The 27779-nt window shown below is 39.4% G+C and overlaps 1 protein-coding gene across 1 annotated transcript in view; it reads left to right on the top strand.

Moving 5' to 3' along the window:
* The window catches only part of LOC148009592 (RNA recognition motif (RRM)-containing protein), a 94655-nt gene extending 76568 nt beyond the window's left edge, over positions 1-18087 (top strand). Inside the window, exons 4-7 of the mRNA XM_087672983.1 lie at positions 14419-14606; positions 15434-16128; positions 16396-16991; positions 17103-18087. Of these exons, the coding sequence (XP_087529109.1) occupies positions 14419-14606; positions 15434-15886 (641 nt within the window). The 3' untranslated portion in view covers positions 15887-16128; positions 16396-16991; positions 17103-18087. The remainder of the gene's footprint in view (positions 1-14418; positions 14607-15433; positions 16129-16395; positions 16992-17102) is intronic.
* The last annotated feature ends 9692 nt before the right edge of the window (positions 18088-27779 follow it).

Here is a 27779-nt window from a genome sequence, read left to right as displayed (position 1 = left end):
CTCCTCCATAGTTGGCTGTCATTTTCCAACAATGACCCACGTGGTTGAATCTATTATATCCTACTTATAAATTTTTATTTTTTGAAAAAAAGAAAGGAGTCAATCAAACATTATCTTTCTTTTAAACAATAATTGGACTTATTTACTAGTTTCACTACTTGACCGAGGCTGCCCCCTTCTTTACTATCCCACCCATCCCATCCACTCCACAAAAAAGAAAAAAGAGAGGATCAAGTTTTGCATTAAATGTAGACCGTTTTTACTTCTTTGCTCTTCTTTTGTCATCTCTCTCTATCGTTTTCAAAGTCTCTTATTTTGTCAATATCATGTCTTCTCATGGTGTATTTCTCTTAAATGTTCCCATTTTCACAGAATCTCAGCACATGGAGGATACTCGTTTGCCTTCTTCCAAAGGTGAGCACATGCATGAGCAACATCTCGAAGGCTCTTCTTCTTTGAAGTTCGAAGGAGATTAGTCCATTGTGGCGATTCTGCAAGGTCAAGTGAAGGAAATGTAGTAGTAGATAGCCAAATTGCGCACTTCCCATTCTCCATTTGTCTGCAGCCATGAGGAAGTTGTTTCTTCAGCTCCACCTTGATCCCTTTAAAGGGGAGATGAAGAAATGTGACGAGACAAACATCGACTCATGATTGGCCAAAATGATGGTGTATTTCGATTTGTATTAGTTTGATATTACTCAACGCATAGGGTAGACACAAATTATGTTATAGGCGAAGGTGTACGCTTGATGGGTGGGCTTACATCCTAAGCCGGCGATTTGGGCTGATTTTTAATTCGTTTTTTGGAACTATTTCATGAGACCGATGATCTGATTGAAAATTTTTGAAAATTATTTGAGCTTGATATGAGAAAAAAGAGCTTGGATCGTACTCTAAGAAATAAAAAAATTATTGTATAGGATGAAGGCCTTGGATAATCAAGTGTTGCTCTACATGGGATACCTCTTTGGATTGCTATTGAGGTGCTCCACAATCCTCTTCATTCGCTTGAGGATGTCTATAGGTATACAAAGGATTTTGATAATACATTGGTTGCAAGTAGGGGCAGCCGGTCAACTGGGGATTCCCATCAAGTTGTCTCAATCTTTAAGCTAAAGAAGTCATCTATTCCCATGGTAACTTATCACCTGACCTTGGAGTTGCATTAAAAAAAGGAAGGCAAGGGGTAAGGTCACTTGTAGCGAGGATCACTCAAAGGGCCTTTGTTTTGTGTGTCATCAAACATGTCATTTTTGCAGTGATTGTAAGTGTCCCTAGAACAAAAAGGCGAAGTCTACTTTCAAGACTTTGATAAATACCTTTGAGGCTCCAGGTATTTCGTTTGAAATTTTATCTGAAGAATGTTTTGTTAATGCTAGCAATAGCAATAGTAGTTCCATTAATAAAATTGTATTTGATCCGCATGATCTTTTAGAGGTCATAGGGTGTATAATGATCAAGGCGTTATAGTTTTATTTGATAATGGTTCTACTTATAATTTTATTTCTTTTTGCTTGATATAGAGTTTGCGATTCTGTACAATACTCGTTGATCGAGTTTATTGTGTTCCATATTTGGAGAGCCCTACGGTGGATCGTTGGGATTGGATGGTATTGGGTATGGAGCTCGTGTGTAACCAATAGGCTATGGTGGATGGAACTCCATGGAGAGAGAGAGAGAGAGAGAGAGAGAGAGAGAGAGAGAGAGAGAGAGAGAGAGAGAGAATACTCTTGCATGTATACATAAATTGAAAGATAGATTGATAGTGATTTATGTAGTATGAAAGTATAAGTGATAGATAGAGTGTGGATATATAGACTAAGTTATCCATCTATATCTTTGACCCTTATTTAATGCTAAGTGGTGTAAAAGGTGTTTACACCTAAACACACACTTTGACACAATAAAGTGTGTTCATACACGAGGACGAATAAATCTAGCAAAATCCCCTCGGGTCATGGATGATTGAAACATATAAAAAAGGAAAAAGAAAAGATTTTACTTCAAAGAGGTAGTCTCTAATCCCATACAATGATTTTGAAAAAGGAGATACATAAGTAAGAGAGATACAACATGAGGTTGGTCATGACATGGTCTATTGATAAGCTTAGGGACCTGATGTAAGACATGGTTCAGAGGTGTGTGTGCATGGCTTAGAGGTTGATAAAAAGCCAACGTGGCTTAGAGGCACTAGGCATATGATGAGAGGTCTAATATATGAGTATAGCTTTCAGGATTAACTAAGAGGTCATGCACAAAGTGGTTCGAATCCTCCTTAAAATATAATTCCTTTGTGAATCAGAATGAAAAAAAAAAGAAAGAAATACAATTTGTTTTGGATTAAAATTCGGCCAGAAAACCCACACAATTTTAGTAAGTGTTGGAAAGATCTTAGCACTTGCATAAGCATGGCTAGTGTCTAATTTTAATATTGTTATATTTTAGTTTTATTTTTGTTATTATATTAAATTTTGGGATAAAAGATTTTCCCTTGATGTTAATATTGAGGACATCGCGATCAATGTTGATTGCGTGCGATGATGTCGTCAAACATTGGATGCTTGGCAAATCATTTTTCACGCGATACTGAAGGCATGAGCACTCGAGTGGTCTTGTGTGTGTCGTCAATGGCCCCAATTTTATGTAAATAGACACTAATGTGAAAACCCCCAAAGTTGAGAGAAGAAATTTTGAGAATTGGGCTCAGATTAAAGAAGCCTCAAATTTTGTTATGAAATTTTGAGAGATGGGTTCAAAATGGAAAAAGCCCACTTCTTTTAAAAAGACTTTAATCAACTAAGGTTTGGTTTAAAAATCTTATTTTTGTGGTAAATGGTATCAAGGCAGATGATGAGACTATGATGTGAATGTCAATGGGCAAGGAGGTTGACGTGGTATAGGCAAGATATCTAATGACAATTATGGGGTAGACGATGAGGTAGACCAGCACGTTTGATCAGGGTGCATAGAATGCAGGTAGAGCGACTAGTAGATAGGGGCTTGATGACTGTTTGTTGGCAGTATGTCTGTCGTGAAGAATAGGTGCAGGGCATGCATGTCAAATAGACGATAGGTCTGTTGTGAAGGATAGGTGCAAGGCATGCATAGGTCTATTTTGAAGGATAGATGCGGGACACACACATAGATTAGAAGCATAGTATTTTCTCCTCCTCTTCTTTAGATGTGCAGCGAAGAGCTAGTGGCAAATATGCAAAATGGACACACAAAGAGAACCACTAGAATATTGGATAGCCATGGGTGAAGTTGAAGGCAAACTCGCTTTGATACCATTGTTGGGTATGAAGCTCGCGTGTGATTAGCAAACCATGGTAGATGGAACTCCATGGAGAGAGAGAGAGAGAGAGAGAGAGAGAGAGAGAGAGAGAGAGAGAGAGAGAGAGAGAGAGAGAGAGAGAGAGAACTTTTGCATGTACACATAAGCTAAAAGATAGATTGATAGTGAGATTTGTAGTATGAAAATATAAGTGATAGGATGTGGATATATAGGTCGAGGTATCCATCTACACCTTTCACTCTTATTTAGTGCTAAGTGGTATAAAAGTTGTTCATACCTAAACACATAGTTTTACACAAAATAATGTGTTCACACATGAGGATAAACAAATCTAATAGATGGTGCTAGACTTGGATCTTTTGATCCAACAATACCATCAGGTCATGGATTTTGAACTTATGACCCTTGACCATGTGGATGTTATTCTAGGCATGCCATGGTTCTTTGAAAAATACTCCTTGTATATTGATTATAAAAATTATGTACTTTCGTTTGAGTTTGATGATCGTTTCCATGTGATTGAGAATTGTTTACCCTGTGGGATTATAGAAAATAATATATAGATAATTTCAACAATAGAGTTTACTCAATGTTTTTTCGATCCAATTGTTACTACTTATATTTGTTTTGTTGAAAAAGTTTAATTGCCTGATAATCAATGTGATTCAATTTCTTTTATTAACAATCTTAATGTCGTTCAAATGTAAGCGGATATTTGGATTCTATATTACATGAGTTTGCTGATGCTTTTTCGTACGAGCTACTTGATGGACTTTCGTGGTCTTGCGGAACCTTAGACCATAGGATTGAAACCTTACTCGACAACCATCCCATCTCTCTCTCTCTCTCTCTCTCTCTCTCTCTCTCTCTCTTTGTAACCTTATAGGTTTAGCTTGAAAGAGAAAGATGAGATAGCTAGGCAACTCTAGGACTATTTGGCTAAGGGTTATATTGAGTCGAGTAAATTCCCGTGGAGTGTGCCTATTGTTTCTGTCAAAAAAAGAATGACATGATACGCTTATATGGGGATTACAAAGATTTTAATAAGGTGACCATAAAGAGTAAATATCTGTTGCTATAGATAGATGATCTTTGACTTTTTGGTGTGCGTTATTTTATGAAAATTGATCTAAGGTTCGAATACCATTAGATACGGATAGCTTTGGAGGATGTCCCAAAAATTGCGTTTTGAACGCGATATGGATATTATTAGTTTTTGGTCCTATCTTTTGGATTGACCAATGCTCTTGCAACTTTCCAATAGATGATCTATGATCTATTTCGTTCGTATCTAGGGAAGTGGATAGTTATTTTTCTTAACGACATCCTTATTTATAGTAAGTCATTGGAGAAACATGCGAAACATTTGCGTATTTTCTTATGTCTTTTAAGATGAGAGCAATTGTTCGCTAAACTATCCAAGTGCGAAATCTTTTGCAAGAAGCTATTATTATACCTGGGTCATATTATCTCGATTGATGACATTTGTATTGATCTCAAAAAGTTACGAGTAGTGCTCAATCGATCTATCTCAGGGACCATAAGGCAAGTAAAATATTCTCTAGGTTTTACGAGGTTTTTTGGAAAATTCGTTAAGAACTATGCTCATATTGTTAAACCCTTAGTATGTTTCCTTAAGGGTATTTGAAGTAAGAAAAAGTATGTTAGTTCGTTCGTTGTTTGAACTAGTGAGCGCGATCAATGTTTTCAAATATTAAAATGACTTGTGACCACTGTACCGATGTTGTAGATAGAAAAAATATGTTAGTTCGTCCGTTGTTTGAACTAGTGAGCGTGATCAATGTTTTTAATCATTAAAATGGCTTGTTATCACTACACCGATGTTGTAGATTATCAATTTGAATAAACCTTTTGAGGCTTATATTGATACGAGTGATTATGCTTTAGGTGTTCTTTATTAGGATGGTTGACCTATGGTGTTTGAGAGCCGTAAGCTCGTCGATGCCCAAATATATTATACCACCTAAGAGAAGGAATTCTTGGTAGTCATCCATGCACTTAAAGTATGACATCATTATTTGTATGTTGCCTAATTTATTATTGGACGAATCACCACTCATTGAGATACTTATATGATTAGCCGGATCTGGTGGTTGCAAGGCAAGATGGATGGAGCTTTTGCAAGAGTTTGACTTCAAAATTCGCTATAAGAGACTAATATGGTTGCTGATGTTTTTAGTCAAATTTCTGAAGTCAATACCTTGTCTTTCTTCGAAATTTTTGTTGGTCTCTATTTTGCTCTTAAAGGGCATTGCCAAAATGAAATTCACTTTGGTAAGATATGATAACTAGTTTAAGAGGGACCTATTAGCTTGGGAAGCTGAGGTAGTTTGGATGTTTGAAGATTGACTATTGAGAGAAAGACGGACTTAACGTATTCCATTTAAAATAGATTACTTTTTAAACAAGGTGAAGTGTGTGTACTTGATGATTAGGATATCTGTAAGAAAATTTTATACGAGTATTACGATGTTGCAAGTATTGGACATGCTAGCATACTCTAGACTTTGGCCTTGGTTACTGGTTATTTTTATTGGCTGCATATTAAGATTATGGTTGAGTCTTATGTGCGTGAATGTCTGCAGTGTTAGCTTAATAAAGTTGAATGGCACAAGCAAGTAGGGAGTTGGATTCTTTACAAATCCCCGATAGGAAATGAAATAGCATTTGTATGGATTTTGTAGTAGGATTGTCTCATATGAATCAAGATTATGATTTAATCTAGGTTGTGGTCGGCTGATTGATAAAAATGGCTCGATTTGTTTCTATAAAGACGACAGTGAGAAGCCATGAGTTGGCTGGTCTCTTTGTTGAACAATTGTATAGATTTTATGGCTTGCTTGATGAAATGGTAAGTGATTGGGATTCTTAAGTTCAATGGCCATTTCTAAGAAACGGTCTTTTAAAAATTGGGAACTGGATTGTCCATATCGTCCTCGGAACATCTTGAAACTGATGGGCAAGGCGAACAGACGGATCATACCATGGAGGATATGCTTCATGCATATGTCTCTCAAAGACAATTTGATTGGGAGCATTATCTTCTTCAGATTGAGTTTGCTTATAATAGTGCTAAGCATTTTGCTACTGGTTGTAACTTGTTTATGCTTATGTATCCACCAATTGCGATAGAGCTAGGGGGATAAAAATGTAATTTGTAGTTGATGTTTTGCACAATACAATATACAAGTGATGTTGACAATTGCAAGGGAAAGCATTAAAATGGTTTAGGATTGTGCCACATTTTATGCTAATCAACATCGTACTTCTAGAGAGCCCCAGGAAGACATGTGGGTTTACTTTAAAAGTCCCAAAGGACTCAAATTCAGTGACTACTAGCAAGTGCTATAAATTGTCTTCAAGGTATTGTGCTTCTTTTCAAATTATCAAGAAGATATGTAGCGTATCCTATGAGTCAGACTTGTCTTTGGAAATTCGAGTTCACCCTATGTTCCACGGGAGTTGTTTGAAAAAAACAATTGAGACAAGGTAACTAGATTGTTCCGATTGAGAAAGTCTCACGGCTTGAATATATTGCTTGTTATCTTTTACTCAGAAGCCAAATTGGTTCTTAATCTTAGGACTAAACGATCCCGTCAGACTATTACCCTGAATATTTGTTCAAGTGGAAAAACTATCCAGAGCATTGAAGATTCGTTTTTGTCTTGAGGATATTGTTGAGGACAACAATCATGTCTAGTGTGTAGGTTGGATCCTATGGGGACGTTACACATCTTCATTATCTTAGCTAGGCCCAATGTCAAGTTTGTGCAACTCCTTTGAGTTGTATGAATCAAAACCATCTCTTGTTTCTCCTTTTGGTGTGTTTGGCTTGTGTCGTGTCTCGTGTGCAGGTTAGATCTTATGGGGACATTACACAGTTTCTTTATCTTAGCTAGGCCAAGTGTTAGGTTTTTGCAACCCCTTGGAGTTGTATGAATAAAAACCCTCTCTTGTTTCTCCTTTTGGTGTGTAAGATGTGGATGATTTTCCGTATGGGAATTTTAATAGAGGGGGGCTCTTGAAGCAGACATCCTTAATCAAATATATCTACATCTTTTGTTTTATTTGAGCATATAAAGCAATCTTCTGAAATCCCTCTTATCTCACCCTTTTATAATCCACATCTTGATTTCCTCTCTTCTTCATTCCAAAACATTGCATTACACTCCATTTTCGCATCCAACACATTAGGAGGTGGATCCTTCATCTTTGCTCCTAGCACTCTTATCGTTCTCCACACCATATTCTATGTACCTACACTTTACTATCTCTTTGTACCATGGTACATTATTCGGGGGAATGCCATCCTTTTAACATTGTGTCTTCAACATATCCATATGTGAGTACTTCTTTTCACCTTGGGACGGTTGTGATGGGTATTGGCCTCACTACCCCCGATCACTCACCTTGCTATTCATTGATCTTTCGGACGCAAGAATTTCTATCCTTTGCTTATGGTGTGTCATCACACACTCCATGGGTCACTCCTATGCATGGATTTTCATCTTTTGCTCGTGTCCCCCTCTCTCCTCCATAGGCTACTCATGTGGTCACCATGCCCACATTTAAATCCACTGTGCATACTTTTTGCTTGCATGGTGGGCACTCGAGGATTATTTCCCAAGTGTACTCCACTCCCCCACCCGATCCTCCCTACCCATCTTTTCCATCCTAGAGCATTACCACTCCTCTTGCTATGGCCAAGTATACCTTCATGGATAATACTTGTTTGAATGGGTTGAATTTTACCACCTGGTTAAACTTCATGCAATAAGTGCTTGAATCTCAGGGTCTTTGAGACCTAGTAGTTTGTTTGGGGTCTATGTTGGACCCTCGACTAGCTTACCCTAATTACATTCATCAATGGAGAGCGACAACCAATGTTGAGCTTATGCAAGGGTGTTTCTTGAGCTTCACTCTCAGTTACAGTATTTCCCTCTTGCATTTGAGTGTTGGAGTCATCTCATTGACCGCTATGTGGCACGAGATTGCTCTCAACATATCACTCTCGAATTTGAGCTTCAAGAGTTTTACATTAAGAAAGGTGATGATATGAAAGTCAAGTTCGTAGAATATTGGTGGCTACTCGTGGAGTTTACCACTTTTGGCTCTTTGAAGTTAGACGATGATCAGATTATGTTCTTTTTGAATAATTACTTGAAAAATACTTTTATTCAACACATTATATTGTTGTTGCGATTGCGAATCTATGAGTTCGAGTGTCAGTTCTTGCGTTACGCGAGGCTGCATGATCAAGGTCACAATAAGTTTTCCATATACTCTTATTCAAAGAGGGTTTGGTTGCCCATGAAGGCAAGCCAAAACAAGGGTGACGCCTCTTCCTTTGACGAAAATAAAGGAACAAAACCCATTTGGTAATGACTTTCTAAGAAAAATAGGTTTTGCACATTGCTAGAGAATGGGCCATGTGGCGAGGAGTGTCATACCAAGGTCAACAACAGTCTCCTAAGAAGCCTCAATAGACTATTGCAATTGTTTCCACTCCCGTTGGATAGTCTAGTGGATCTATGCCTCCCATTGTTGCTCCATCTGCTCCTTTTGCCCCAGTGACCATTAGACATGTGGCAGTAGATAATGACCCATATCTTTTAGTACTCTTGAAGGATTAGCTGATTGGTCTTAGCTACTTGTTAATAGATGTATGCGATGGTGGCCACATCCTTAGACTCCTTAGTCTTCCGCTACATTTACTCATTTATACACACTCATTGCATTGTTTTTTCATTTAGCTCTCATTTTTTGTTTTGTTTTTCTTTGGAGCATCTCACTACTAACCTATATTTTGCAAATTTTGATCTCTCTTTGCAAGGCTTTGTATTTTAGTGTAGGGCTAACATGCAGGTTTTCACTAGTCCTTGCTGGCTTGGAGACATGGGATGTGTACCGTTCCTTTCGTGGTTTCATATCCATAGGAGATTTGCTCTTCTACTAGCATGGAGGCTTCCCCTCCCGAGGTGGATTGTGCAGCATCCCTCTTGATGCTATCATGGAGGTAACTTCTACCTCGCTTTTCCAATTAGGGTGCTTCATTCTCATCTTTATCTATTATCATGGATCTTGGCACCACAGAAGATTGACATTACGCTCCTCTTTCTCCTTCAGCCTCGACATCTAGGGTTGAGAGGGGGTTTCTATTCTTTCTCGATATTGTACAGGATTCGATACTTGTCTTTGACGTTTCCCCCTCCCTCAACTGGGTTGCACATTTTCTTTTGCTTTGCATGATTTCATTATCTTTGTAAAGGGCGCTAATGAAACAAATTTTACACAAGGGACACTGTCCAAGTGGCACCTATTGTAGGTGCATTCTCATCATGTAGCATTACTCTATACATCTCATTGTGTAGAGCATACTTGGGCTTGAGCTATCTTCACTGCAGGTTCTTCACCACCTTACCACCACCTCGCCATCCTTCATCACCCTTTTTCTCATCTTGAACAGCCTCGAGTGGTTGGATTAGCTTGTTTGTTTTGTGATGTGTTGAATCTAACCATCTTTTTTCATTCTCCCTCACTGGGGTACACTTAATAGGCCGCAATTTGGGAGGATTCTTTTGCATCCATAAATAGATAGGTTGCCCACCATTCAATCCATCCTTGTGTGTAGCTTTCTCAATCCCATGTGCAGATTTCAGTTGTTAGCCTTCCTCTCATTGGCTATCCAACCCACATGATTGCTACCATGTCATCAACATCCTCTGTAGCACTTGGTGTTTCCATACTTGGTATTGCCTTGCTACATGGAGGCCTCATATTGTTGTGTTTTCAGCGGCTAGCTGTCGCTTGCAGTTTTCTCATCGTTGACACCCGGATCAGTTTTGCTAAGTGGTAGCCTTTTGATCCCATTTTCCAACATTATCCAGCTTATTAAATTAATTTTTAGAATATTAATTTTGAAAATTAACTTAATAATTATTTGAGTGTCCAAAAAAATAATTTGACCAACCAATAATTAAATTGGCCCAGCCAATTGATCTCCCAAGTATCCCTGAGCAGTTATTGACCCTTAGATTGGCATTAATCAATTAATGCCTAGTCTCTAATGTCACCACTAATACTAGTGGCCAATAAATTGGGTAGGCCCAAATTTGACACTGGGGGGGCATTTCGGATCAGTCATTGCCCCAAATTTGGGGGTGATTCGGCAAGGATTCGCAGCTCAAAGTTAGCTGCAATGTCCCCAAAATTTGGTTAACTTGTGGCAATATGGGGCATTCAAAGCATCTACGATTTAGGCTGCAATCTTTCCCAAATTTGGGGCTTTATCAGCAACAAGGATTGGGGCCCAAATTTGGTTCAATGTCCCCAAATCTGGGGCATTTGGGATCTGAAATTGCCCCCAGATTTGGGGCATATTAAATCAATCATTGCCCCAAATTTAGGGTATTTTTAGCAAAGGAATGCAGACTGAAATGCCCCAAATTTGGTAGCTGAAATTGCCCTGAATTTGGGGCATTTTCAGTAGTTCAGCAAGATGGAATGCCCCACATTTGGGGGCTGAAATCGCTCCTAATTTGGGGCATTTTCAGCAAAGCAATGTAGACTGAAATAGCACCAGACTTTGGGCATTCTTAGCAAACACATGCATGAATTTGGGTTGCAATTTTCTGCAATTTCATTGAACTTCACTCATTATTTGTTACTTTTAATATAGATGGCAGTGCCAACATCTATGGGATCTTCATCATTCTTAGTAGGTACTTCATCAACAATTGGAGGAAGTGAAAGCACCACTTGGTCATGGTGGGATGAGGTAGATGTAGGGGTGCCAATGAGAGGTGGAGGAGCTCGCCCTTGGAAATGCAAGCTTTGCCCTTATGGTTGCACTAGTGGGCCTGATAGAGTGAGAGCCTATCATTGAGGAGGGGAAAGGTGTTCGTTTTTGTATTAATATATCATTTGAGAAAAGACGAGAGTTGCTTGATCGCGTAGCTACTTCTATGGGGAATATGTATGTAAGGAGGACACCAAACATAGCAGTGGATTCAACATCATGGACTCCAAGGTGAGTAGGGCATGGTGCTTCATGCTTAAGACCACTAGGATTAGCAACTATGCAACCTTCTCATGGGCCATGAGTGACAACAGCAGGTTGTTGTATTAGATAGAGTTCATTGCACAGTTCATGGGAACCAAAGAAAACAGAGGAAATAGATGTAGTAGTGGTATGCTTTTTCTATCATGACCATATTGCATTCAATTCAGCTTGTATTGTTTAAATATGGTGATGAAGATTGCAGAGTATGGACCCAGATATAGGCCCCCTTCATAAAAAACTATCAAGACTACATTGCTTCAAAAGGAGAAGCAGCCATAGAGATTGCAACAACAAATATTTGTAATCAATGGGCAAGAAATGGAGTGACATTGATAGCAAATTGATGGAGTGATACATGCCATAGGTTATCCATACATGGTGGTGTTGCATATTCTCGTGGGGATGTATACTTTGTTGGTAGTCATGATGCCTCAGAGATTGGAAAGGTGCAATTGTATTGGCATTTAAGTGGTGCGAGCCTCCAGGCAGTGCAGGTTGTCGGGTAGAAAATGGAGTGCAATTTGTGGTTGATGGTGAACCTACAAATAGGGCAATAGGAAATGTTTTAATGGCAATGTATCCACATATCACCTTTAGTCCATGAATGGCACATTGCTTGAATAACTTGTTGAAGGATATTGGGGACTTATTGTGGATTGCATTTGTTGTTGCGAAAGGCAACAAGATTGTCACATTTCTATGTAAGCATCAGTACTTGTATGCTGAGTTTCACAAAAGAAGCGACAAAGAACCTTTGAGTTCTCAAATACTCGGAAACACGATTTGCATATAAAATTTTTATGCTTGGTTAATTACACTATTGCAAAGGTTCAATTAGAGAACTATTTGTTGGTGATGAGTATGAAAATTGAAATGGGGCTGCTACTACCACTACCATTGCTGTGTTATGTAATGCATATATCTTTGATAGAGATTATTGGGATGGGGTGAATCACATTGGAATGAGGTGAATCACACCAATTATATGGTTGATCCTATCATGCATATGTTGCGGCTTGTAGATGGATGGATTCATGCATTAGAAAGATATATAAAGGTATGGATCGCATGATTGAAAAGTTGGAGAGTTTGGAGCCAAATGCTAAAAGGTATGGGCAGATCAAGGAGTTATGCATTAGCAGATGGAATGAGTACGACTCGCCTATGCATGTTGCAACATATGTGCTTGATCTTGAGTTTCCAAGGAAGATGCAAGAAAGAGACCTCGAGGTGGTTAAGGCTTGGAACACATTGCTTGCAAGGCTCTATCCTAGTTGTGAGATGCAATGCAAAATAAAAAATCAGTTCTTTGTGTATCGGTAGACATTAGGGATGTTTAATACAGAGGATGTGCTAGAGAACAAGATAACTATTGGAGTTGCTTTATGGTGGGAGGATTGTGGGGCAAAAGCTCTAGAGGTGTGGAGTTTGGCTATTCGTATTCTTAGCCAAATAGTTAGCTCGTCTTGTTTAGAGTAGCTATGGAGTTCATTCAAGCATATTTACTCAAAGAAGAGAAATCTTCTTGGTGCAATGAAGACGAATGACCTGGTTTATGTGAGCTCCAATATTTGCTTGCTAGCTTGGACATCAGTTGCAAAGGCTAATTCTTTTGTACGGTGGGGAAATGGTGATGATGATGGTGATGGCGAGGATGTTGTTCAACGCGATAAGCATTCAGGCCCAGGGGAGCCATCTTCCATGAATGAGAGCACTTAGCCTCTTGGAACTTTTAGAGTATTGACTTGGAATCAACGAGAAGCTCTTGTAACTTGCATCTTTGGTGCATATTTTGTGACTTTACATTGCATGTTTGTTGGACTAATGCAACATTGCTGATTACAATGCACCATTGGTGATTACAATGTTTTGAATCTTTATTTTTGTTGATTGTTATGTCTCTAATTTCATGGATTATGGTTGATATTGAAATAGTTGTTAATAGGCCAATTTATAAATTGTGTGTACATGCCATATGGTTGATCAGTGATTTTGTGATTAGATTACCAAAGTCATTTCTATGCATTTCCAATTCTTCATATCTCTCAAGTCACACACACACACACACACACACACACTCACATGTGTGTGTGTGTGTGTTTATTTATTCTGTCCCCAAAGGCAAAGATATATCTTTCCAGAGACTGGACTCAACTCTGTGGCAGATTCAAAGAACAAGGATAAGACAGCTATCCTATTGCAGCAGAATTGTGGGTGCAGTGAAGTGATTAGTACTAGATCTCTATCATCTCAATGGGCAAGTGTTCAGGTTTCTAGGAGTACCGGGATCAGGAACAGAGCACACTCTTTCATGACTCCAAACAGCAACTCCAGTGTTCAGGACCAGCCAACCTACAGGAGCATTGCTGTGAAGGATGATGTGCAGTCTCAGTTGGGGGGAGTGTTGCATGTTGTTGATGACGCGTATTGTCCATTCTTCTTCAGATTTATTGGCATTGTATTTAAATTTCAGTTATTCTATGACCTGGCTAGATACTTGTACGTTTTCAATGGGCCAGACCCTCGGGGGTTTCATCACAAACTCCCTCTGACTTGGTACTTCAGTCCCAGACCCAGTGAGAGCAGATCTGGGAATTCCTCTTCACTCTCATTCCTCTTTGGCATCAGCCGTGCATCCACTTGGACCTTCAGTTGGATTGTGACCCCTGGCACTGGGGCAGCAGGCCGCAGGTTGCATGCTACATAATGCATTTCATCTCTTTCCGTTAAACATGCATTATATATGTAATGGATGTGTAAAAGCATTTCTGTAAGTATACTGAAATAAGCATTTTGCAAAAGCATTTCAAGTGAGTACACTATAATGCTTGAAAAGAATACCATGTTATATTTTCATAATCACTTGTTTAATTGTTAGAGATTGCGACTTGTTTGAAACAGAGTTTTGCATGTCTTTTATTCTTTGGAAAATATATCCACAGTTGAATTTAAGGTCATAACTTGTTTTTTGAAACTGATTTTTGCAAGTCTGTCATTGCTTTGAAAACATACCCATGGTTGAACTCATACTTTGCTGCAGATAATCTGAATGGAGCCTCAGTGGTTGGTCGGGTCTTGAAGGTAGATCATGTGGCTAACTATAAAAGGAAGGTAGAGGAAGATGAGGAAGAACAACAGCGGAAACGGGAAGAGAGAGGAGTTTGCTATGCTTTCCAGCGTGGTGAGTGCAGCAGGGGATCATCTTGCAAATTCTCTCATGATGAAAAGGTACAGTGCTCGCGGTTTTGTGAAATGTTCTTGAGCTGTGGCTTTTTGCTTCTTCACCATATGATATGCACACTTATTTGTTGCAGTCTATTTCAAAAATGGTCATTTCCTAGTTAGGGTGAGAAAAAAAATGCGCATTTTCTAGTTTTGGGAAGAAAAACAAATGCACAAATGATGTGTAAAGGTCCTAACAAGGGCGTGAATGTAAATAACATTTGGAAGTTGTAAGTGAACACTGCCTGAGAGTGCTCAAGTGGGTGGCTAAGCGTGCTCTTTATAAGGTTCATGTTTTCTTTTTGAATGAGCTATAGGCTTTTGAATATTCAGTCTAAACAATGGGATTTTTGACTTCTTGAATAAGGGATACAATTTTCTACATGCAGTTTAAACAATGGGCTTCTAAGGTAGGAATTTGTGGGCTTAGGATTATTGGTTGATGAATTGAATCTGTTGTTAGGAAAATGGAGTCAGCCTGAGAATCAGGTCCTTGTCTGGATTTATCCAACTGTTTGTTTGCTTGGCATGTATATACTAAATTTTGATAAAGCTTGGATAGGGTTTAGTTCGTAACATACTCCTAAAACATGAGCTGGCTGCCTGATGCTACTGGAAATGGGGGTGAGCAACTCTACGGTTCTCAATGTGACTCTGGTAGGTTTTCTTGAAGGTTGTTCTTATCATTTTGTTGTCAGAAGGTTGTATGTTTGCTGTGATGGACTTGGAAAGTATTGTCTGATGTTCAAATAAACTTATGTTGTTATGCTTGTATGTAACTTTCTGATTCTTGGTGTGTGCTGATATCAAATATCTGTATTGAGTGTCCACAGAGAAGTGCTGATACAGGCTGGGGACCAAGGGACAAGGAACCAAGGTGGGATCATGACAAGTACAAAGCCCCTTCTAAGAAAAGGGATGAAGTTGCTGATATAAGAGAGAGTAAGGGCAAGTTGGAAGCAAGAAGAGAAACCACGTTAAGGTCCAGCGCAGATAGAAGGGAATATACGCGGTATAGTTTGAAGGAGGATACTTGGTATAGTTCAAATGAAGATGCATGGTATAATAGGAATGGTGGTGGAACTTGCTGGAGTGGACGTGAAATAACTGGTCACTACAAAGACGATGAGAAGCTTCAGAGCAGCAAGTCCAGTTATGACAGAAGTCATGGCAGACAAAGAGAGGATGTGAAAGAGATCCCAAAGAACGAAAACAGAAGAGTTTTTGGTGATCGTTTTAGGGAGGATGGAAAATTCAGAGACCAAAGAAGTGAGAAAAGACCTTGAGAGGTGACAGAGAAAAGGGATGATACTGAGGAGCGGCATGGTAGAAAAGAATCAAGGTCTTCCAGAAGCTAGTTTTGTTTCAAAAACCATGGCATTGTTATATCTTAGCATAGCAAGTTCCGAGGTGTGCACAGCCTTCCTTGTGCCTCACATTTTCTCTCATTGCCTGAATTGAGTTGCACCATCTTAATGTGTCTGAACAACTGACAAAGAGGGAAGAAACTGCCACGAGCCATGTATATGTGAGTTACAGCTTATGTAATAGCATTAATTCGGTATTCATGAGCCATAAGTACAAAATGCTGAATGGGATCTTGAAGATGTGGATAAACAGATCTAGCATACCCGCATGTTTCTATCATCATCCTATGTGCTCCAGGCCTGCCTGTACTTCCGATTTTTGAAAATATGAGTGGTAGAAAACAGAAGAAATTCTATTTTCTGAATGTAGAATGATTCTTCTTTTAGCAGAGAGAATGAAAGAGTCAGCTATTTGTGGCATCTTACAGGGCTTTTGGTTGTGGTGTTTCACTGGGAAGTAGACTCTGCTGTGTTTGATGGAATTCTCTCTGTTTTGGGCGGATACCAAACCTCTTCTCATTAGGTATTATGGAATTGATTCAATAATGTAAGCTACTAGGCATATTTTTGAGTTATTCTTGCTTCATGTGATAGTTGTTTTGGCTTTTCAAATTGGAATCTGTCAGTACATTTGTTTAGCAAAAGGAACAAAATGACTGTGTCAAACCACTTCAACCAAGGATAGTAGAAGGGATTTTTGACTCCAGCCACAACACATGAATCTGCTCATCAGCAGCTATGGTTTCTGATTCTGTATGTGATTCTAGTTCAGTTTTGGTGCTATTGGTTCAGGTTCTGTTTCAGTATGTGCAGGATCACCATTTACACAGAAAGGAGGTTAAAGGTTGATTATGAAGCTGATGGCAGCCTTGGTGAATGGTTGAGGCTAGTTGACCAACTTCTTTGGAGCATTCAGATGACTAGAAAGTCAATGTTGACAGGCCACTGTAAGGGCCCAGTGGTTTTGACCAGGACTCTGGCTGGTAGGGGGAGAGCATGGGTGGGAGACCTATGGAGTGAACAGGTGACTAAGTTGACGATATTTTATGAGCTTGACACATTTTTCTTTTGCGTTTACTTTAGTTTCAAAGCTCTCTTATCACAATTCTATATTCTGATTGTGGTACCCCTTTAGCTCTTTTCTTGCACAGAGTAGAGTGGTTGCACAATTAAACGTGGCATCTGTCCTGGACAATAAAGGATCATTGGCCTGCAGAACATATTTTCACCACAATGCAGCATGGTAGGATAAAATGTAAATTGCTTGCTAGTTGAGAACAGCTTGTAAGAGCCATGATAGACCTTGATGACAAGCATCCACAAACCAGCATTAATGTGCTGATTGATCAATGTAGACATAACATACAGGATTCCCAGTGCCGAAAGACTGGAGAGGTTTCACAAGCAATCAAGTCAATTGCAATTTTTGTTCGTTGACATGGAGGATATCTTGCCAACTGCACTTTATAAGAAGTTCCATGCAATGGGATGTCTTGTTATGTAATTAAGAAGTTTGAGATTGACAATGAAGGTAGCAGAACTCTGTCTAGAGTTCAATGGAAACTACCGACATTGCTGGAAAAGTAAAAAGAAGGTACAGGTGCCTTTGGTAGGCAAGTCTTGTGGCCCACCTAGACATGCAGCAGATACATGCATAGGCCAGCTTGTGCTGAAGTGTATGATGATAAAGGGGTGTGCCAACAACAGGTGGTTGGGTGCACTTAAGGTGAGCACAGAGGGAAGTGGACTATCATGGCAGGTGATCAGTGTTAGAATTTGAAAGACAGCCCAAATTTTTATTTTGAAGGGGTTTACTAAAACCTCCATTGCATCATGAAAAGATTGGAAGGGTGTGCCTATCTTTTTATCCTATGGTATACTCATTTTGAAGGGCAAATTTACTTGTACCCTAGTGAAGGGTAAACTCCCTTTTGAAGGGTCTCATTGGGGTGAAAAATGCCTAGCAAGGGGGTTGACTTTTTATCTTTCGTGAATCACAAAATGACCTTAAATTTCCTTCATCCTGGCTTTCCTTGGTCTCTACATAGATATAACAATGATTTGACGGTACTCATTTTGGGCAAGGATCCTTATATATGAAAAATAGAAAGAGGATTAAATTTATCTTGTTATTGAAAGATGTGCAAGGAGCTCTTCAAATATTTGATGATACTATCTATAGACACTCACTCAATTTTAAATGGAGAAGTATATATAGACAGTTGCTCTCAATTTTAAATGGAGAAGTGATTGAAAAAGGAGCGTAAAGAACCTATTAGGTTATGAGCTACTTTAAAGAGTTGTCATAAAGTTTTTAGAGTAATAAAAGAATATGTTGAAGAGTATCATGAAGGGAAAGATGAATAATTGAAATACCCAAAAGCCAAAAATATATAAATTCAAGAACTATGTGTTGTCCTTTCTATAATGTGTGTTCGATTAATATAAGCTTGCATACAAGAAGTGTGTATCATAATCTATTATGAGGTTGCATATAAGAAGTGTGCATATATAATAGTTATTTACCTTACAAACAATCATTATGCATCTCATTGATGGGAATTTGGATTTAGAAGTGTGCATATAATAGTTATTTGCCTTACAAACAATCAATATGCATCTCATTCATGGGAATTTGGATTTAGAAGTGAGCATATCTTTTTAAGTTTTAATCCTTGTTTAGCTAAACATCAAGGCGACTTAAAGGAGACCTCCAGTTCTTATTAGAAGAGCAAATGAATAATAGAGCAACTCAAAATTAATCATAAATTTTGGTTTCCAAGTATTAGATCATGCGATATACAAGCTTTGTTTCATTTGAAATGTGTTTGTATTTGGAAGTTTCAATGGAGGTGAAGAAAGATGGTAGAAAAGGAAGAAGAGGAGAGAGAGAAGAGAGCGGAGAGGGAGAGAAGAAGAGAAGGAGAGAGAAGAGAGGGAGAAGAAGAGGAGAAGAGAAAAAAGTAGAAGAGGAAGAGGAGAGGGAGAGAAGAAGAGAAGGGGAGAGAGAGAGGGAAGGAGAAGAAGAGAAAAAGAGGAGAGAGAGAAGAGAGAAGGAGAAGAAGAGAGAATAAGAGAGAAGTAGAAGAAGAGGGAGAGAGAGGAGAAGAAGAGAGAGAGAGGAGGAGAAGGAGAAGGTGAAGAAGAGGGAGAGAGAGGAGGAGGAGAAGAAGGTGAGAATGAAGGAAACTCGAAGAGAAATCAGAAGGCCAAACACGAAGACTCATTCACGGGAATCAAGAAATCCCCTCGAAAATGGTATCTAATCCTCCCACTATTCTTATTGCTTATTGTTCATGGTGCATGATTATGAAAAGTCAAGTGCATGAAATATTGACTAGTCTAGTACAAGAAATATTGTTGCACGAAATATTGCAAATACGGCATGATTGTATGGGAGTCGTGGACAAATAGAATGGATTCTGCATGGATTGACGTATATGAAACGATACGGTTTTCATAAATTTTTACATAAAATGATAGACCTTCGCGTAAAGCAATGCTTAAATTAACCAATAAAAATCACGTTTTGCATCCGTGATTAAATTAGACACATGAAATGATAGTTTCTATTCATAGGATGCATTTGCACTGATGCAGGAAAACTTAGGCTATACAAGTACTTGCACATTAGGGTTAAATACTCATTGACTAAATGTGAAAAGAGTTAAAGATCGCGGATTGTGTTGATGCTTTAAGAATTCGAAGTGCGAGTAAGATGAGTTAATCGGAAAATTTTGTATAGTACCGCACTAAGAGAGATGGAAGGGACGCATGCATCTAGATTATATCTGAAGGACTAGATGAAAAGTCTTGCGTTGCCAAGTGCGTTAACTGAACTTGGTTAGAGGGAGATAATGTAAAGAACAGGAGGAATAAAAGACCCTTGGTTGGGTTGCGAATAAGGCTTGTCCGTTGCCTTGGTTAATCAGTTAATGCTTTGAGTTAGGGTTAAGATACCATAAGGTAAAACCCAAGGAAAAGAGCAAGTTAAAATAAGTTAACCTATCAAGAATATTTGCTTGTATGATCTTGTTTGAGATTATTGGGATCTCGCCAAGTCGCGAACGATCCAGGATTGTATGCTGGAAGCATTCGGGAAAAAGGAACCATACCTTAGCAGTTGGCCGTACAAACGACCTTTGAGATGATTGTGATTGTATACTTAGGTACATTGTTTGAACTTCTTTGCTCGAGGAACTTATTCAAGGCAAAACACTTAATGCTTCATGTTAAGAGCCTAGAGGGAGAGGCAGGATCAATTACCTCCGACTGTCTATCTGGCCTTATCCACAAGGGTTGTTAGCCGCGCCGGGTATAGGGACCTAACCCGCCGCGAGAGGTTTCTCCGTGGGTGCTGCTTGGAGCGGGAGGACGCTTGGGTGCCAGGGGAGGCTCTGGCTGTAAATCCCTTGCCTTCGGATCCCACACAAGAGGCCGACATGACTTGAGATGGGATCTCGAGGCCTGTGTACTAGTCTACGGACGGAACTTGGAGCAGCAATCCTGTAGATTGTTGGGATAGCCTTCGGGCATGATACTTAATGTATTCCGGGATACGGAAGGATTATTTCTGCGGAGGCAGAAAGGAACACTTAATTCTCCTATATGGGCGGGAGACAAACATTAATTTGAAAATAAGTTAAGGAAGTGTTTGATCTTGTTATCTTGTCTTCGTGTTTGTGCCCTAAATTACATAAAGGAACCTGTGGTTAACGGGTTGATTAATGAAGCTACTTTTATGTGTCAAACATAATGTGGTAGGTAATTGATAACTAAAACAATCCCCGAGGGAAGCGTGGCGGATGTGACCGTCGGGTCCATCCTACGGCAGGGTGGTCTCGGTTAGCCGAGAGCTTTCCTCAATGGAATTTATTTGATGGAAACATTAGATAGACAAGGATCTTAGAACTTGTAAGTTAAAAACCTGATTCATACCGTTTTAGGGGATCGGAATGGGACTATGCCCTACGGGTAGAGAGGTCGAGCGATGCATCCCTCTCGTCTCCCATTCTTATTGAACCAAGTGCGGTATGAGTCTACTTTTGTCCAGTTGTATCTGCGCAAAGTGGAGTAGTTGCAGTCTGATGCTAGAAGACTGTTAGGAAGACCCGATTATAAGGAATCCGGACTTCAGGTCGATCCTAGTGGGAACGGCCGGATAAGTTCCGTTGTGGGGCAGACTCGAGAGACCCTAGTTGGCAAACCCCATGTCATTCCTTGGGAGTGGCGGGCGGCGTCTTCTAGATATGTCTCTCGATGGACTGCTAAGACATGTTCCGCGATTTGAGGAGTGGGCACGTTGAGGCCAAAATCAAAGTTGATTTTGGCCTTGAGTGACCTAAGAATGCGCAAGTGATAAAGTTAAAGTTGGTCTTTGGTTTGGGTCACTCCCCTAGAGCGATTAATTGTCTTTGTCTATGCTATAAAATTTAAAGCTATGCCTTTTGATGAGATAAAGCTTGTAATATTGTATTGGTGATGAAAATATAGATTAAGCCACCATTTAGTATGGAAAATATAAAACAATCTCATTGTATTATAGAATCATAGATGACTTTTTTTGGGGAATTTATGGTTTCAATAAAATCAACAATGTGTTTTGATGACACATTGCCAAAACAAGTGGATCTAGACTATAAACCATGTTTGCTTCTCTACTATAAAGGAAAAAAGCAAGCACGTGCAAAAACATATATTTCAATAAAGTTATCATAAGAAGTAAATTATGATCCTCTAAATAACCACAGACTATATATAGAATACCAAGAGGATCAAGATGACAATGTTGTTGATCTCCTTATATTCCTTATGGAAAAATATTTTCTTCTTAGATGAGGTGGTGAAGTAGTGAGATTGACCTTTGATCCCCAACATTGACAGGTTTTTTTTCCATCGCTATTCTTGTTATATATGCATTCATTGGTTTTCACTATTGCATATTGTGTTAAGTGAGAACAACAACTAAGTCTTGGGTTTGGTATTAGAGCCAAAGTTCAAATAGGAGCATATGCAAATTTGTAGCTGTAGCTTGTAGCTTTATATAGTTAATTGATGATTACACATTTCAAGGTCTCCCATTTCCTATATCTCTATTGATGGCTACACATTTCAAGGCCTCCCATTTCCTTCACTTGTCAATTTAGGAGCTAGAATGGCTAGAATTTTCTCTTCACTGGTAGAGTCCTAGGGTTTTGTCTCTTTAAGGATAAAAGAACTTATTGATACAAAACCTTTCTATTGTTTTCTAGCAAATTTAGGTTCCTTATATTCCTCATATCAAATTGCGAGTCATCCATGTAGATCTCTAGGAAGGAATATTGTTATTAGATATATACACACTAGCACTAGCAACAACACCAATAGTGGCCACCATAGCTAATACCAACTCTAGCATCAACGCTAGCACCAACACCAACACAAATGCACTAGGCCATCATTGCCATTATCTTTATCATTGTGTTGCCATCACCACCAACACCATTGCACCACTATTATCCCCCACCACCACCAACCTCTCTCTAGATACTTGTGGTGGGATTTTCTCCAAGTGATATTGAGCCTCATTATTGGGACATTACCTTTTTAACCTTTCAAATAGCCATTCACCAACACCATTAATAGCATCAAGACCACCAACACTAGCATCATAACGTCTCACAAGATTCTCGAGATGCTTGGCATGGGATTCTAAGTGCCACACTGCCACACCAAATGAGAGTTGATGGATAGATACCTACAATTAAGTAAGATTGTCATACCTTGTGAATTCTATCCACATTAACAAGATTATATATGTAAAGCTCACCTTTGAAATAATGAACTAGTTATTGAACACTATTCTATTAGACATTTCAAAATCGAATTTGATGAGATAAGAATTTCCCTTGCAATGGGATTTTTGGCATCAATGAAGTCCTATTGTGAGAACCAAAAGAGAACACTTTGTTACTTTCTTTGGAGATAATAAAGAATGCATGCTTCCACAATCAATCAATATTTTGAATGATTTACCTAGATAAGTTGTTGGTATTTGAATGATTGTGTAATGTTGATCCACTCCTTTGGTTGAATGGCCACATTATGGATCCTCACTCTACATTGTTTGCCTAGAGTAGGTTCATCTTCCATAGTTTGGCCTATCATGGAGTTGACTTTAGATCCAATTGCTCTTCCCCTTTCTCAATCCTGTTGGTTGACATCATGGAGTTGACATAAGATCTAATTGCCCTTGCCCTTCCTTGATTCCTTTGGTTGTTTCAATTTCCCCTTTCTCTCATTATAGAGTGTTTGAAATTTGGGTTCTTTGGGTGATTAGGATGGTCTAAACTTAGATGTCTAGTCTTTCCACATTGGAAGCATTGTTTGTTATTTACACTTCCTTGCTCTTGGATGATTATAGAGGTTTGTCCATTGACTCTACCTTTTTTACTTAGGATCCACTCAAAACATGATTTTTCCCATGGTAGTTGTATATGCTATGAATTCTCTGGTTGTCTTTGGATATTCTTCATATTGACGATTGTGCCGTTACCATTGGTGTTGTGCAGTTACCATTGGTGGAGCATACTTTTTGAGGCTCACGAATTTTGAGTCATAAGCTTCCAAAGTCAAGTTCAATTGGTGGAGGTTTTAGAATTCATTCATCTTGATGGAATCAAAGGATGTGGTAGATATCATCCTTTCACGATGTCTTCCTTGATTTGCTACCACATTTGAGAGGCCTCTATTAGTGCATTGTCTTGGTACTATTGCTTTCACCAAATTTTGGCTTCGTTAGTGATGAAAAGGCAATCAATCATGGACTAATTCACAACTAGGGTACCCATAACATCAAAATAGTGCTCCATTGCCTTGATCCATGCTTGTAGTTCTTGTTTGACATTGGTTTCTTCGATATTGAAGTTAGACCTCTCACAATAACCATGCAAACAATAAAGCTCAATAACACAAGAGATTGTAATTTACACACCTCTCCGATACCAACTTGTTGTAGTCCTTACTTGAAGAAGGAAGTAGATGGTCACATGATCCTCGAGGATGCCCTTTGCAAGCCAAGTTGTTGATCCAACACCTTTTTTCCTTCCTTTGAGCCATGGAGGATGGGTAACACTTTCTCACACACAATGAACTTAGATTCCTTGTGAAGCATGCGATGTAAGAGAAAAGGAAGTAGATAAGGAGAAGAATGGATGCAAGAGAGGGTTTTTACTCACCAAGTCCCTCACACACACACACACACACACACACACACACACACACACATTCTCTCTCTCTCTCTCTCTCTCAACTATGAATGCGGGTGCAATTTAGCATTTAGGGTTTGGTCACATCCTTCTGGACCTTTTTTGCAATGAAGTGGGTGCGATAAAAATGTATTTTCTGCAAAGCCAACCTATGGATATGCAACTAACAACATAATCAACTCTTTCCCTTGACTTGGGAATTCTAAAGTCAAAGTTTGCGCTTTAAGACACCACATAACCTTTCTTGCCTTGTCCACTACAATACAACAACATTACATTTTCCCATAAAGTGGGGTGACAAGTTGCCCTTCTTATGACCTTGTTTGAAAAAAATTGGTTTCTATTTATCTTAATATATTGCCTCAGATGTATGTTTTAGTTTCTGAAAAATAAAGAGATTTAGTGTAAACTATAAAACTGAATTCCCATTTGTGCAAGAATTCTTGGGTTTGGCACTAGGTGTGCGTGAGGCAAATTGCAACTAGTATGACCCTAGGTTTATCCATTTCAGCCCTAATGTTTGTTGCGGCTCCACCTTCCTTGCCCGTCGCCTTCATGATGGTCGCTGGGAAAGACATGTTGCCCCTCCCCTCTATGTTTACATGTCAGCGTCCATGCGCTTGGATGCTGGTAGCTGTAGTCTCACTCTAATGCATAGGTTAGCAGGTCGTACGCGATCATGAAGACATACTTTGGGGCAAACCCTTCGTGCAGACGGTATGTTTGTCCTAGATCGTTGTTCTGGTTCGATTTTTCTTTTAGTGGCACTCTGTTTGCTGCGTGACCTTCATTTTCTGGCATATTACTACCCCTCGCCATGGCTAGCATTTATCAATGCTCCCGGCTTATGCTGCTAGCATATACATCAACCCGTATTTGCATAATATACCTCTTGGATTACATGATGTAGCAATGATGGAAATCGAGCTATTATCCATGATAAATCTGTTGTGCCTGGTGGTTGCATTGATAAATTAATTTGTGACGGATCTCAATAATGATAAATTGAAGAAGTAGTTGAATATAAATATTAGTTGCCGGACCTTATATATACAATACTGAAATGGTTCTCTATGGCAATACTATGGAACCCTGGAAGTGAAGGCATCTCAATTGCATTAATCTAATATCAATGCAATTTCTCAACCTTGGCTACATGGATTTTCTTAAATATATCTAGACTCACATATTTAGATGTTACTAGGTTATGGTTGTAAGAAGCTGAGAATAAGGAATTAGTGTAAGAAATGTTGATAATATGCCATGTTACACTGACATTGGTATATAAGGAGATAAGTTGTAATTTTTCATATCTTTTTGACATATCAATACATTTACAATCTTTCTCTCCCTTCTTGCTCCAAGTTTCCATGGCTTCTTCATCTTTCCTGTCTTTCTCTCTCCAATTCTAGTCTTTCTCTCTCCTCGTCACTCTATTTCTCTCACTTCTTGCAGTCTTTCTCTCTCCTCTGCAGTCTTTCTCTCTCCCTAGTTCTCTCTCTGACAAGTGGTATCAGAGCTTCAGTCTTTGATCCATTATTTTTTTCAATTTTCACTCTCATTTTTTTATTTCAAAATTAATTTCAGACAAAAATGGTACAAGACAGTGACTAGTGGAGTGTTGCAGGACAACTACAGTTAGCAAGTGACTACATCTGGAGATATTCAAGGTCAGATATGACGGATAAAAGCTTAAATGGCTGGACGTCACCAAATTTTATGCAAAATTGAAGGTACACAAGTACGGGAGCAGTAGGGGAGTTTCCAAAGCACCTCCTGACCACAAGGACTGCATGCAGAAGCATTAATGGCAGCTTTCTTGGGAGTTTACACCTCCTGACCACAAGGACTGTATGCATAAGCATTAATGGCAGCTTTCTTGGGAGTTTACACCTCCTGACCACAAGGACTGCATGCAGGAGCATTAATGGCAGCTTTCATGAAGACCACACAGACCATTGTAGCTTTCTTGGAGTCTTTCAAGCGTGTGACAACTAGAAGCAGGAGATCTTGACTTGGAGAGGCTTGCAATTAGTTCGTTCTGCATTTTGCTATCGATGTAAAGCTTGGAAAGCAAGGACTTCAGCTGCTTGCATTTGGCAACAAATTGGTTAGGAATTATAGCTTCCTGATGTGCTGATTGATTTTATTTTTATTTTTTTTGTAATCTGCGTGCGGCATTCTTTCTTCCTCTTCTGCTTCATCCTTAGCTACTCCAAAATTACTTGAGATTTTAGCCAAGAGCACATCCTCCTCTCCTGATCCTCTTCCTTCATGATACTGTTCTTCCGTTAAGCTTGCATTCGGTACATCTTCTTGCACTTGGTGAAGCTCCGCCCCTCTACTAACAGTTGTTCGCTTCTCTGTGCTGATCGACAGGCACATTTGTGGTTCTATTAGCTGTGTTGTGTGCGTCTGTTTCTATTGTGGCTTTGTGGACATTGGTTCAGCATCCCACGACCAAAAAATCATCTGAATGTATCAGATGCTTATGGGCCACGACCCCTATAGATGCAATAAAGCTATGTACCCTGCAGTATCGTGCAGCTTCTCTGCAAAATCGAAATGAATAGCCATGTGCGGTTCCAGGGGCTTCTGTGCCTGATGGAGGCCCAATCTTACTTGCAGGAGTTTGGAAGGGGCATGGTAATCTAACCACGAGAAGAGTATAGAGCCATTACTAGTCAAAAGCTTCAGATCAGAAGCATTCTGGCATGAAGAGAGCACCTCCTCTATGGTGTCATCCTCTTTAACCTCCTCTCCGCTCCTGCCTTTGGACTGTTTTCTCCAAAGATACTGGTACCTGTCTTAGCTGCAGGAGGGGTGGTTCTGTCTACCTCCAAGCCTGGACCCCTCTGGAGCTTAGGTCGGGGAGTAGCAGGGGACAACTTGCTAGCCATACTTGTTGGAAGTGAAAACTTTTGTTCACAGCAGGCGTTCAGCGCCAAGTTCGATTGAGAACAGACTCATTTCAGCACCGCCAATGGGCTCCGGAATAACTTCATCGGCTACATTCAATTTCACAAGTTCATGAGCAGTGATCTTCAATGCCTCTGTTGCCTGTGGTGCTGCAGCAGCATCTTTCCACAAGATTAGCTGCACATGCCTCCGGACTAGCAACATAATATACAGCATTTTCCAGTATAAGCATTTTATTGCAGCAGCCTATGGCAAGAGCTTCCCCAGAACCACCCTCTCCAATGACTGTGACTGCATCTTTTCATTCTCTAGTTGAAGATTCTCGAGTTCGGAGGTCAAAGTAAGATGGTGCCTTCAAGCTTCACCTTCTCTGCAAGTATCATCATCTTCTCAGACAGCAGCATACTTTTGTCTAGTCCCAGCCCATTGACTTCTTCCTTCAAATGCCGTCTCCTTCTCTGCTTGCAGTTGACTAGAAAGTTCTGCCTGCAATAATCATATCTGAGAAAGACGTTTCCAAAGCTGATTTTTCTGTTAATAAGCTTGACAAAATAGTTTCCAATTGTGCCTTCTCTGCTGACAAAGAAGCTTCCATCTGTGCCTTCTCTGCTAACAGTCCATTATTGAACACTTCAGTTGCATTCCTC

Source organism: Lygodium microphyllum, chromosome 30 (genome assembly GCF_053477565.2).
Source record: "Lygodium microphyllum isolate KBCC chromosome 30, Lygodium_microphyllum_v1.1.10, whole genome shotgun sequence".
NCBI classification, from domain to species: domain Eukaryota; kingdom Viridiplantae; phylum Streptophyta; class Polypodiopsida; order Schizaeales; family Lygodiaceae; genus Lygodium; species Lygodium microphyllum.
This window is presented reverse-complemented; position numbering and strand designations above follow the sequence as displayed.